This window comes from Carcharodon carcharias, chromosome 27 (genome assembly GCF_017639515.1).
Source record: "Carcharodon carcharias isolate sCarCar2 chromosome 27, sCarCar2.pri, whole genome shotgun sequence".
NCBI classification, from domain to species: Eukaryota; Metazoa; Chordata; class Chondrichthyes; order Lamniformes; family Lamnidae; genus Carcharodon; species Carcharodon carcharias.
Genome location: NC_054493.1, coordinates 16,759,135 through 16,772,464, shown reverse-complemented (window position 1 = coordinate 16,772,464; position 13,330 = coordinate 16,759,135). Strand labels below are relative to the sequence as shown.

Genomic DNA, 13,330 nt, shown 5'->3' with positions numbered 1-13,330 from the left:
ATTCTCAATACACTACAGTCCATCCATCTTCCCCTTGTTAGCTGATATTGTTAACAATTTTCTCTCCTCTTGATATTGTCCTTCTCATCTTTAACTACACCATCACCACACATCCTAAAACAACCCTTGACTCTACTCGTTGCAACCTACTCCCCATCTCCAATTTCCCTTTCCTCTCCAAAGCCCTTGAACTTGGTGTCCCCCAAGGATCTATCCTTGGCCGCTCCTATTCCTCATCTACATGCTGCCAGTAGGTGACATAATCCAAAAGCACCGTGTTAGTTTTCACATGTACACTGACAACGCCCAGCTCTACCACACCACCATCCCTCTCCATTCTTCCACTGTTACTAAATTTTCAAACTGCTTATCCAACACCCAGTACTGGAGCAGAAATTTCCTCCAATTAAAAATTGGGAAGACAAAGCCATTGTCTTCGGTCATCACAACAAATTCCGTTCCCTAACTACTGAGCCCATCCCTCTCCCTGGGAACTGTCTGAAGCTGAACAACACTCTTCACAATCATGGTGTCAGATAACCCCAAGATGAGTTTGTGACCACATATCCACACCATAACTAATACCAGATATTTCAACCTTCATAACGTTGCCTGTCTCAACCCCACCCCAGCTCATCTGCTGAAACCCTCATCCATGCCTGTGTTACCTTTACACTTGACAATTCCAATACATTCCAGGTCAGACTCTCATATTCATCCCACCCCCATGCGGAAACATGTGATCATCCAAAACTCTGCCCCTGTGCTTTTTCACACCAAGTCCCGTTCACCCATTCCTCACCTTTTTTGATTTATTCTTTTACAGGATATGGGCATCCCGGCTAGACCAGCATCCGTTGCCCATCCCTAGTTGCCCCTGAGAAGGTGGTGGTGAGCTGCCTTCTTGAACTGCTGCAGTCCAGTGGTGTTGGTACACCCACAGTGCTGTTAGGAAGGGAGTTCCAGGATTTTGACCCAATGATATTGAAGGAATGATCACAAAGTTCCAAGTTAGGATGGAGTGTTTCTTGGAAGGGAACTTGCAGGTGGTGGTCTTCCCATATTTCTGCTGACCTTCTAGGCGGTAGAGGTTGCAGGTTTGGAAGGTGCTGTCGAAGGAGTCTTAGTGAGTTGCTGCAGTACATCTTGTAGATGGTACACACTGCTGTCACTATGCGTCACTGGTGGAGGGTGTGAATGTTTAAGCTAGTGGATGGGGTGCCAAGCAAGCGAGGTGCCAAAGGATGCTTTGGCCTGGATGGTGTTGAGATTCTTGAGTGTTGTTGGAGTTGAACTCATCCAGGCAAGTGGGCAGTATTCCAACACACACCTGACTTGTGCCTTGTAGATGGTGGACAGGCTTTGGGATGTCAAGAGCTGAGTTTCTTGCCATATAATTCCTAGATTTTGACCTGTTCTTGTAGCCACAGTATTTATATGGCTGTTTCAGTTCAGTTTCTGGTCAATGATAATGTTGATGTAGTGTGTGATTGGCTCCTGGTCAAGCAATGCTTTGATTCTAAAATTTGCATCCTTGTTTGCAAATTGTTCCATGGCCTCTTCCCTCCCTATCTCTGTAATCTCCAATCACACACCCTCTGAGATATCTGCGCTCTTCACATTCTGAACTGTTTAGCACCCCTGATTTTAATTACTCCTTTGGTCACCAGGCCCAGGTGTGCAGCTCTGAAATTCCTTCCCTAAACCTCTTAACCTCTCTCCTATTCGAGATTCTTGTTACAATCTGACTCTCCAATCAAACTTTGGCCATTTAGCAAAATAACCCCGATGTGACTCAGTGTCAATTTTTGTTTTATGAAACTTGTCTGAAGCACATTAATTGTGTTATATAAATACAAGTTGTTACTGTTTCACAACAGCCAGTTTGTGCAGTTAGATTCTATAAGCAGCAATCAGACCAGTGGCCGATTAATCCAGTTTTTTTTGGTGGTGTTAGTTAAAACACAAATGTTGGTCCCACTGCACCAGGAGAACTCCCCTGTGGACAGTATGTGGAGTTGTTGAGGTCTCCTGAGCTGAAAGTGGAGCTGATTGAGCTGTCAGGCCTGCAGTGTACCTTGAAGAGCCGCTGTCTGGGATCTTTCCTCTTAATTCACTGACTCCCAGTTGGACTTGTCTCTGTAGTAAAATAGTTAACTTTGAATATCAATCTCAATTTAATCTTTGATTCAAAATCTACAACTTTTAATCAGCTGTAAAAGAGAAAGAAAGTTCTTGTGCTCCTCTAGAACCTTTCACACCCTCAGAACATCCCAAAGTGATTCACAGTCAATGACGAATTTTCGGAGGAAGAATGAGGAGAGGCAGAATAAACTAAATGGTACAATTTTAAACAGAGTGCAGGAACAGAGTGACCTGGGAGTGTATAGACACAAATCTTTGAAGGGAGCAGGAAAGGTTTATCCAGCTGTTTTGTTTTACAGATAACCCTTTGGGGTCCTTGGCTTTATCAATGGAGACATGGAGAACAAAAGTAAGGAACTTATCCTGAATCTTTATAAATCACTGATTCATCCTCAATTTTAAGTTGGGTGTTCAGTTCTGAGCACCACACTTTAGGAAAGATGTCAAGCCCTTGCAGAGGGAGCATGTGAAATTTACTAGAATGGAACTGGGAATGAGCAGTTTCAGTTTTGAGGAGAGACTGGAGAAGCTGAGATTGTTCTCTTTAGAGCAGAGATGGTTACCAAGTGATTTAATAGAGGTGTGGACATTTTGAGGAGTTATCATCTACAAAGGAGAAATTGTTTTCATTGGCAGAATGGTTGGTAGCTGCAGAACACAGATTTAAAATAATTGGCAAAAAATCCAGGGTGAAGATGAGGAGAGATTATTTTACTCAGTGAGTTCTGATGATCTGGAACACATTGCCTGAATGACTGGTGGAAGCAGATCCTATAGTAACTTTCAAAAGTGATTTCAGCTTTTACTTAATAAGGAAAGATTTATACAAACATATGAAATAGGAGCATACGTAGGTCACTCGGCCTCTAAAGCCTGCTCCGCCATTCAATAAGATCATGGTTGATCTGTTTGTGATTCAAATTCCGCCTTCCCATCTATCCCCGATAGCCTTTGATTCCCTTACCTAACCAGAATCTATCTACCTCTGCCTTAAAAATATTCAGTGACCCCGCTTCTACCTCCTTCGGAGACGGAGTGTTCCAAAGTCACACAATCCTCTGAAGAAAACATTTTCCTCATCCCTGTCCTAAAAGGGCGACCCCTAATTTTCAAACAGTGCCCCCTAGTTCTGGACTCACCCACAAGAGGAAACATCCTTTCCACATCCACCTTGTCAATACCAGAAGACCAGGGGAGTGGGACAGAATGGTAACATTTTCAGAGACAGAACAGAGACAATGGGCCAATTGGCCACCATTCCTGCTCTATTCTTCTATCATTTGAGGCTGGTACAGTGATGTTCTCCAAGGGTCAGTGCTGGGACCACTCCTTGTATACTATATATATAAATGACTAGAATTTTGGAATGCAGAAAAAAATTTCCAAATATGCCGATGATGCTAAACTTGGAGGAGAGGCAAAGAGTGACAATGATACAAATTGCCTGCAACAGGGCATGATAGGCTAGCAGAATGGGCAGGCAAGTGGCAGATGGAGTTGAATACAGAGAAATGTGAGGTGATGCATTTTGGCAGAAGGGATTGGAAGAGGCAATATGGACCTAATGGCCCATTCTAAAGAGTGTGGAGGGACAAAGGGAGGTTGCATGTCCACTGATCTTTGGAGGCAGTTCATATTGAGAGTGATTAGCAAACCAGATGGGAGCCTGGACTTCAATAAAAAGAGATATTGAGCATAAAAGCAGGAAAGTTATGCTAAAGTTTTATAAAGATCTGGTTCCGGCCCAATTCGAGTCCAGTTCTGGTCACCACACTTTAGGAAAGATGAGAAGGTCCTTGAGACAATGAAAAGGAGATTTATCAGAATGGTTCCAGGAATTGGGGTTTTAGTTATAAAGTTGGGCTGGAAAGGCTGGGATTGTTCTCCTTGGAGCAAAAGAGATTGAGAGGAGATTGATTGATGTACATACGAACATATAAATTGGGAGCAGGAGGCCGCCACTCGGCCCCTCGAGCCTCCTCCGCCATTCAATCAGATCATGGCTGATTGTAATTTTCTTGAGTTACTTCCTCCCTTCCATTTCTTGATTTGCAGCTATTTCTGGGATGTTATGACAGGTTTTGATCAGGTCAGCAAGGACAAGCTCTTGCAGGTGTCATTGGCAAGGCCACCAGTTATTGCCCATCCATCATTGTCCTTGGGAAGGTGGTGATGAGATGCCTTTTAGAGCCACTGCAGTCTGTTTGCATTGTAGTTTCTCCTCATGGTTTTGACATAACTGAGTGGCTCAGAGAGCATTTCAGAGTCAGCCATGTTACTCTGATTCTGGAGTCACCAGGTGAGGTTAGGAGTACAGGTTCCTTTCCTAAAGGATGTCAGTGAACCAGTTAGAATTTTACAACCACACAGTAGTTTCATGTGATACCAGCTTTTTATTCAGTTAATAGAATTTAAATTCCCCAACTTCTGTGGTGGGATTTGAACTGACATTTACCAGATTATCAGGTCAGCTTCTGCATTACTAACCCAGTAAGATAACCATTAGGCTACTGTACCCTTCTTTATATCAAGATCAAATGCCTGTTGTATAATTATAGCAACAGTTAACAGGCTCATGCAAACTCCTCCTAATTTAATTGCAGACTTTAACCAATTTATTTTCAGAAGTTTTCTTGAAAACAAAGTAACACCTGCCTCAAAATGGTAGATTCAAGACGGTCACATTAAAGATTCTAGAATAATTACCACAATCATTTCCAGACTGGAAACTTAAACCTGCCGTTTCACTCTCAGTCAGGAACAGATCACAGTTTTACACCAATCTCTGATTTGACAGCACATTTCCAGCATTCACTGTTGTTCTTCTTGACTCTAAACCCAGTTGTAAAGGAGCCTTCTGGTCTGTGTCTAGGAGCTTTGAACCATGAGTGGCTGGGACATATTTCTTACACACCTCAGGATTAACCCACACGGGGACTTTGGTCAGTGAAGAGAGATGAGAAAGACCAAAGTGCCGTTTGTCCCTCTCGGTGTGACCTTGAAGGACTGTGTCCAGGCTGAAGTTCTGTTCCTGCCGTATGATCCTTCCCCCAGATTGTCCTTTCTGACCTCCAGCCAGCTGATGTTAAACACTCAGGACAAAAATCAACAAGAATATTTTTAAAACTGCGGATGCTGGAATTCTGAAATATAAACAGGAAATGCCAGAAAAACTCAGCAAGTCTGTCAACTTCTGTGGATAGAGAAACAGATTGAATGTTTTGAGTCCAATATAACTCTTCCTCGAAGGACGAGAGTTATATGGACTCAAAACATTAACTCTGTTTCTCTCTCCACAGATACTGCGAGGCCTGATTTATTTCACAGAATATTAAACTCCAGCCCAGTTACAGGGATTATAAACATCAGCAGAAAGAAACACCAGCTGTCAGAATGAACATTGTTCAATCCTGGATGTGATTAACAGCAGCAACAACAGCAGAATCCAACCTCTGCAGTCATTTGTGAATTCGCTTGTGAGTCACCAGATTGGATGACCGAGTGAATCCCTTCCCACACTCAGAGCAGGTGAATGGTCTCTCCCCAGTGTGAAGTCGCTGGTGTCCCAGCAGGCTGAATTTTTGAGTGAATCCCTTCCCACACACAGAGCAGATGAATGGCTTCTCACCAGTGTGAATTCGCTGGTGTGTCAGCAGGTGGGATGAATGGGTGAATCCCTTACTGCACTTGGAGCAGGTAAATGGCCTCTCGCCAGTGTGAACTCTCTGGTGCTGCATGAGACTGGAAGACTGAGTGAATCCCTTCTCACACACGGAGCAGATGAACGGCCTCTCCCCAGTGTGAACTCTCTGGTGCTTCTGCAACGTGGAAGACTGAGTGAATCCCTTCCCACACAGAGAACAGATGAATGGCCTCTCCCCAGTGTGAGTGCGTTGGTGTGTCACCACCTCACTTCTGCTTTTAAAACTCTTCTCACATTCTGAACATTGAAAAGGTCTCTTGTCAGTGTGAACACGTCGGTGTGTCAGCAGGGTGGATAACTGTGCAAATTCCTTCCCACACACCAAGCAGGAAAATGGCCTCTCCCCAGTATGAACTCGCATGTGCATGTGCAGCTTGGATAACTCTGTGAATCCCTTCCTGCACATGGAGCAGGTGAATGGTTTCTCCCCAGTGTGACTGAGCCGATGAATTGCCAGCTGGGATGGATAATTGAATCCCTTACCACAGTCCCCGCATTTACAGGGTTTCTCTCCAGTGTGATTGCGTTGATGAGTGTCCAGCTCAGACGGGTAATTGAATCCCTTCCCACAGTCCCCACATTTCCATGGTTTCTCCATGGTGTGAGTGTCCTTGTGTCTCTCCAGGTTGGAGGATCAGTTGAAGCCTCATCCACACACAGAACACGTGTACGGTTTCTCCCCACTGTGAATGGTGTGATGTTTTTTCAGGATCTGTAACTGGTTAAAGATCTTTCCACAGTCAGTTCACTGGAACACTCTCACTCGGGTGTGTGTGTCTCAATGCTTTTCCAGTCACACTGATGTTTGAAATCTTTTCCCACAGACCAAACAGACAAACATATCTCCTTTCACAATCAAAGACCGATGATATTCAGGTCATGATGAATCAAATGACTCTGTCAGATCCTGATGTGATATTTGACTTGAGTTTCCTGTCTGTAAATCCTCCCGTTCTAATCCCCTGTAAAAGGAGTTCACACAGAATTACTTAGAATATAGAGCACAGAAACAGACCATTCAGTCCAGCAAGTTTGTGCCCATATTTATGCTCCAAACTCATCCCCTTCCATTCCATCTGCCTCAACTCAGCCTTTCAGTTTATCTTTCTATTCCCTCTTCTCTCATGTAATCAGTTAGTTTCCTTTTGAAATATCTAAGCATTTTGCCTCAGTCACTTCCTGTGGCAGCGGGTTTCACATTCTAACCAATCTCAGAGTGAACACATTTCTCCTTATTGGATTTCTCAGGAACTGTCTTGTATTTCTGGCCCCGAGTTTTGGATTCTCTCACACATGGAAACATTTTCTCCATATTGACCAAGATCCCACATGGCAGACTGGGCAGGAAAGTAAAAGCTCATTGGACCCTAGAAGGAGTGGCAAATTGGATGCAAAATTGGCTAATGGCAGGAAGCAGTGGTGCATGGTCAATGTATGTTTTTGTGAATGGAAGGCTGTTTCCAGTGTTGTTCTGCAGGCCTCAGTACTGATTAACAATAAAAGTAAAAGCTGTAAAAGTGCAGAAAGATATCACTGGACTAGTCAGGTGGGCCAAGTGCTGTCTTCACACACTGAGGATACCCTCCATCATGTTGTGTGGCACTACCAGTGTGCTGAATGAAATAGATTCAGAGAGGATCCAGCAGCTCAAAATTGGACATCCATGAGGCCCTGTGGGCCATCAGCAGCAGCAGAACTGTATTCAACCACAATGTGTAACCTCATGGCCTGGCCTATCCCTCATTTCTGCCATTACCATCAAGCTTAGGAATTAACCATGGTTCAATGAGGAGTGTAGGAGAGCAGCAGACTGCAGCAGTTCAAGAAGCAGTGATGGACTGCAGCGGTTCATGAAGGCAGCTCATCACCATCTCCTCAAGGGCAATTAGGGATGGGCAATAAATGTTGGCCTAGCCAGTGATTCCCACATCCCATGAATGAATTTTAAAAATGTGTGGCAGCGCCAGGCATATTGAGAAATGAGGCGTCCGCCTGGTGAAGATACAACACAGGACTACAGACATGTCAAACAGTGGAAGTAGAAAGCAATAGACAGAGCTACATGATCCCAATTGGTTAGATCTAAGCTTTGCTGTCCTGCCACATCCAGTGGTGAATGGTGGTGGACAAACAACTCACTGGAGGAGGAGGCTCCACAAACATCTCCAACCTGAATGATGATGCCCAGCATGTCAGTGCAAAAGACAAGTTGCATTTGCAGCTTTTTACCTTCCACATTAAGATGCTGACGATATTCAGGTTCTGATGAATCGATTGACTCTGTCAGATCTTATTGTGATCTTTACTTTGAGTTTCCCATCTGTAAATCCTTTCTCTTCTAATACCCTGGAAAAACAGCTTCAAAGGCCACCAATATCAGTGCAGAATAAATACTCAGAAGTAACAAAGAGTTTGCTGTCTATAATTCCACCTCGTGCCCCACGGCTTCTAATCCCCTCTAAAAGGAATTTTCAAAAGCCATCACTGCCAGTCCAGCATAGAAATCTCTCCTCCAGCTCCAGGCCGCAGAACGATCACGCATGCGCCGTCTACACAATGCTCCCTGCATAAAGATCGCGACGGCGCATGCGGCCTAGAGTGTATAGACCCCCCGATAAAGATGGAGGCTGCGCATGCGGCCTATTGTACATTGACCCCAATAAAGATAGCAGTTAACATGCTTGTAATCAGAAGCACTACAACTGTCGACTCGTTAGGTGCAAACGCACCGATAGATCCTTGTTCGGACCTTCAGGCCTACACCTGATTTTTATGAAGCCTCCCCGCACATCTCTGGGCTCATCGATCCCACCAAGTGGCCGCTGCTTCCCAGCTGCAGATGTGAAAAACAAACCTGTGTCGGTCGACATGCGCCGAGCCCTGTTCCATACTGCGTCTGCGCAATGGTCTCCTGTGGTGTGGATAGGGGGTATTCTGCACCGCGGGGAATGTTGGGTGACTGATCCGCCATTGAAAGTTCTATTTAGTTCATAGTGTTTTTTTGTTGTAATGGAGTGGACACTTGGGGAAATTGATAAAATTAGGAAATAAATTGGACTGAAACTGAAGTGAACGGACTCTCCATTATCCAGGAGAAAGAAGAGAATTGGGAATTGATGAACAATCAACAGTCCCTAAAACAGCAACAATAACAGCAGAATCCAACCCGTGCATTTACATGTGAACTCACTCGTGTCTTAGCGAGTCGAGTGAATGAATGAATCACTGGGGAGAGGCTATCAACAAATATTCATCATAAGGCAGCGTTTCCCAGAGCTACCACAACTACAGTTCCTTAATCCATAGACCCTGTAAGGATTCAATTTCATTCCCTTAGCTTCGCCATTAAAATCACATCTGTTCTGATGTTGCAACCTTCTGTAACAGCACCTCGGATATATCCTCCTTTTTCCTCAACTGAAGATCTCCCATCCACACCCCCAACCCCCAGATATTGTGTTTGACATGTCCTTCGACCATGCTCGAACCAATTCTCTCACATCTTCCACTTCCTTACAGAAGCCTGATGGGGTTCCCATTATCCTCACTTTCCACCCCACCAGCCCCCATATTCAACAGGTCATTTCCAGTGTGATGCTGCCAGCAAACTTATGTTCCCCTTCCCCCTCTCCTTTCAAAATTTCAAAGGGACCATTCCCTCTGTGATCCACGATCCACTTCTCTCTCACCCACTACAATCAATCCCCTGCTCACAGCATCTTTCCAAGTGAACAAAGGCAATGTATCACCTACCCTTTTATCCCCTCCTCACCATTCAAGGCCCCAAACTCTCCTCCCATGTGAAGCAGCAGTTTATAAGTACTTCCTTCAGTTTAATATAGTACATTTGCTGTTCTCAATGTTGCCTCCTCTACACTGAGGAAACCAAACACTGGTTGGGTGACTGCTTTGCAGAGATCTCTACTCAGTCTGCAATCATGACCCCGAGTTTCTGATAACCTGCCATTTTAATTCTCCACCTTCCTCTCACGCTGAGATCTCTGTCCATGGTTTACTGTCATGTTCCAATGAAGCTCAATACAATCTCAACAGCACCTCATCTTTGCATTAAGCACTTTACTGTCTCCTGGACTCAACAATTTCAGACTGTCATCTCTGATTTCCCATTTTGTTTTATTTCTTTTTGTATAAGGTAATGACTGGAAATGTTAACTCGTTTTCTCTCTCCATAAATGCTAGGCTTGCTGAGTATCTGCAGCACTTTCTTTCTTTCCTTCAGATTCCCAGCATTAACTGGGAATTGAACACAGGTCACAGTGGAGAGAGTACTGAATTCTAACCACTAGGTCACCTGGAAAGCGGGCACATGGCAGTGATATAAGTGATCAGTGGAAATCTATCACACAGAGTGTAAACATGGAATGGACATGACAATGAAGTTTATGCTCTTTGTAGGTCATCATACACGGACAGAAGTAAACAATCAGCAATCTGACCGATTCGAGCCCAGGAACTAAATATCCAAACCTCAGTAAGGCTGCAGTTAACCTCAATCCATAGACTGTACTCACTGAATGACTGACCCCATCAGCAGAGACTTTATGCTGTGCGCCAAATGGCTGCAAGTGACCCAGGGCCCTCATTTCAATCTGATTTAAATTTATGGGGTCATTGCTTCATTGTAGGAGAACAATGGGAGTAGGAAGTATTGATGAATCTACAGCATCCTCTGACGGGGTCTGTTCTGGTCTGGGTTTAACCTCATAAAGGGACTGGCAGGTTCGGGCTTGGCAGCGTCCAGGGAGATATGGAGCATCTGGGTTGTACTTGGGATGTTTATTTTCGATAAGGATGACTCCAGTAGAACTGTATTCAAATTGAAGTGTTAATATTGTTTCACTTTTTAATACTCGGTCTTGTCTTCTTCCTGAATGCATCTTACAGATCAGAGTGTTGGAGATTCAGTTACTCAGCCATCAGAGAGCGGGAGAGAAGGTGGAACAATCACTTCAATATGTACCTATAGCACTGCATAAAACTTGTATTATTTATATTGGTGCCGGCAACAACCAGACAAGGAGCTCCAGTTTGTTGTGTGGAGATGGTCTTGGGATGAACAACAACAGACAGGAGATGACTTCGGAATTTGTTTCTCATCTGAGCTCCAGGCCACGACTAAGTTCACCAGTTTAACTGTTTCGGGGCTGCGCTCTCTCTCAGACTCATAATGATGGAAAACTGTTTCAACTCTGTACAAAACCTACCTTTGGACTGTGGCTGGGCGCTCCTGTCTGTTGTGTGTCAGATAGGATCTTGGCAGATACAGCCATAATGCGGCTGTCAGGCGCTCAGACACAGATCTAGAGGAAATCAAATTAACCTCGGGTCAAACTATCACACAACTGTCTCCAGGAGCAGCCGAGAAAACAAATTGAAGAATCCAATCAGATGGACAGACCCGTCAGAGAATCAATGTACAGGTTAAACCTTCCTTCCCGCTTCTGATCAAATATTTATCTCCTTAAAATCATGGCTCAATATTCAGATCAGCACAGAGACAACGATTGCTGACACTCAAAAATATTCCTCAGTGTCACAGAATCAGTCTGTTGTGAGCCCTTCACACAAGAAGCTGCTTCCTGTCTCCATCTCAGTGTGCGTCAGCTCACAGCAGCGTGACTCAGCACCATTTCAGCACCTGACCGCCCTTATATCAGGCGTCAGCAGCTGGAGCCCAGGTATCCAGAGCGAGGGGAGTTTCTGTTTTAGAGTTTCACTGGTTTCTGTCACTGTGAGTCTCGGGGAGCAGTAACACTCTCCAGTGTCTGTCAGTTGCAGCCCCCAGAAAGTCAACATGGTGAACTTAAGCTCTGCAGAGAAACGGGCAGTTGTAAAATCTGCTTTATCTGCATAACCGCTGGTATATTTCATCAGAATAAACTCAGGCTGTGTGTCTGGGGGATGCCGGGACAAGTATAAATAATTGATGCTCCGTGTACCCTCATAGAGACAGTGCAAAGTCACCACTAATGTAACTTCCTGAGGACAGCGGTTGAGTGACTGAATCTCCAAGGCTCAGATCTGAAGAAAATGTTCGAACAAGAAAAGCTCAGTCCTGTGGGTTTTAAAAATTCTGACTCAAATAATGTTCAGAAAACGAATTAAATAAGTAAATGTGTTTAACCCATAATTACCTGTCAGAAACGCATCCCACACAATTCAGATGCTGAGGAACCGCGTTGTCTCTATCTGCTCTGTGAAAGGAGAGCTGGATATTTGAAGACAACCGTTCAAAACACCACCCTCAATAATCTGCTGTCGTGTCTCAGGATGTTCTCACCTTCTCATGTCAGTGAATGGAAACACCCCGAGCTGGGTTACAGTCAGTCTGTTTACAGCGGGAATGGTTCCACTGTTACAGACCAAGTGGGAATAACATTCCTGTGTGACATGGTGGAGGTTTACTGACCTTCTGGCTAAATCAGCACACATGAAGTCTACGATTCCTCAATTTAAATGTGCAGGTTAGTGTAGCATTACTTTCCTCATTGACTGTCACAAGGGGATCCCTTCCACTTTCCACTGTTTCTTTGTTATACAGACATAAAATAATAGTAATGATCACCATCACCACCACCATCATCATCATTGAAACCTCTGATAAATCTCTGGAAAGGCAGCTAGCTCCCTGCAACAGAGAAGATTCCCCACGTGTCAAACTTGGGTGGATGTTTGAATCTTGAAGCAAAATATGATAATCAACATCAAGTTCAGAACTATCATGTTACAGGATATCTGTAATCACAGAAGAGTAAAGGTACATTATTAGCAGTATACATCTATCATGTATTCTTCTGTCTTTATGTCTGCCTTCATACGCCTCATTCATTTCAGTTTTCCTCCTTTTTATCTCTCTATCTGTGTAATAATGATACATATGTAGATACACAGATTCTCGTCGCAATAAACAAATGCTTAAGTGGAGTTGAATACCACCACCCCCCCCCCCCCCCCGCCCCCCCCCCCCCCCCCCCCCCCCCCCCGCCACCCAGCCTCCTCCTGGAGGTTTGCCAGAGTTGTTTCCGTTTTTGTTGAACGAGGAATATGGAGGTAAGGGAATGATACTGATAGGCAGATCAGCAATTCTCTTAGTGAATTCAGAGTAGCGTCAATGGCTGAATGACCTCCCCCTGTTTCTATTGAAGAACAATATATTTTCCAAATACGGTGGAGAGTGGGATTGATGGAGAATGATGCAGAGTGAGAAAGACAGATACATAGAAAGAGAGAAAGTTAGCCTGACAGAGAGAAATTACGATCAATTTATTTCCTAAAAGGCAGGTTTGGCACAGAGAGTGGCCCATCACAGATGAGTTGAAGAGTTTAAAAGAAGCTCTTAGAAAGTCGAGTATTGAAGACAAATGGGATTTAAAAGATTAAATCTTGGAGTGTTTAACAAAATAATGATGTAAAATGTTGGGGAGGGGGGCGGGTGGTGGTGTATGAACTTCTCTTATTTCT

At 44.2% G+C, this 13,330-nt stretch overlaps 2 protein-coding genes across 2 annotated transcripts in view; one reads left to right on the top strand and one right to left on the bottom strand.

The window, feature by feature from the left end:
• The window catches only part of LOC121270178 (zinc finger protein 229-like), a 36,203-nt gene extending 23,560 nt beyond the window's left edge, over nt 1-12,643 (top strand). Inside the window, exons 3-4 of the transcript XR_005941487.1 lie at nt 2,445-2,494; nt 10,754-12,643. The gene's annotated coding sequence lies outside the window, so the exon portion shown is untranslated. The remainder of the gene's footprint in view (nt 1-2,444; nt 2,495-10,753) is intronic.
• On the bottom strand, nt 4,542-8,333 carry LOC121270179 (zinc finger protein 239-like). The gene is made up of 2 exons (XM_041175487.1): nt 8,078-8,333; nt 4,542-6,810 (listed from the first exon to the last, which is right to left on the bottom strand). The coding sequence occupies exon 2, from the start codon at nt 6,444-6,446 to the stop codon at nt 5,604-5,606; it is 843 nt and encodes a 280-aa protein (XP_041031421.1). The 5' UTR covers nt 6,447-6,810; nt 8,078-8,333; the 3' UTR covers nt 4,542-5,603.
• Nucleotides 12,644-13,330: the final 687 nt, after the last annotated feature.

What these genes read in the sequence shown, in the direction of transcription:
- LOC121270179 (XM_041175487.1), bottom strand. Translation starts at nt 6,446, where the DNA reads ATGGAGAAACCATGGAAATGTGGGGACTGTGGGAAGGGATTCAATTAC.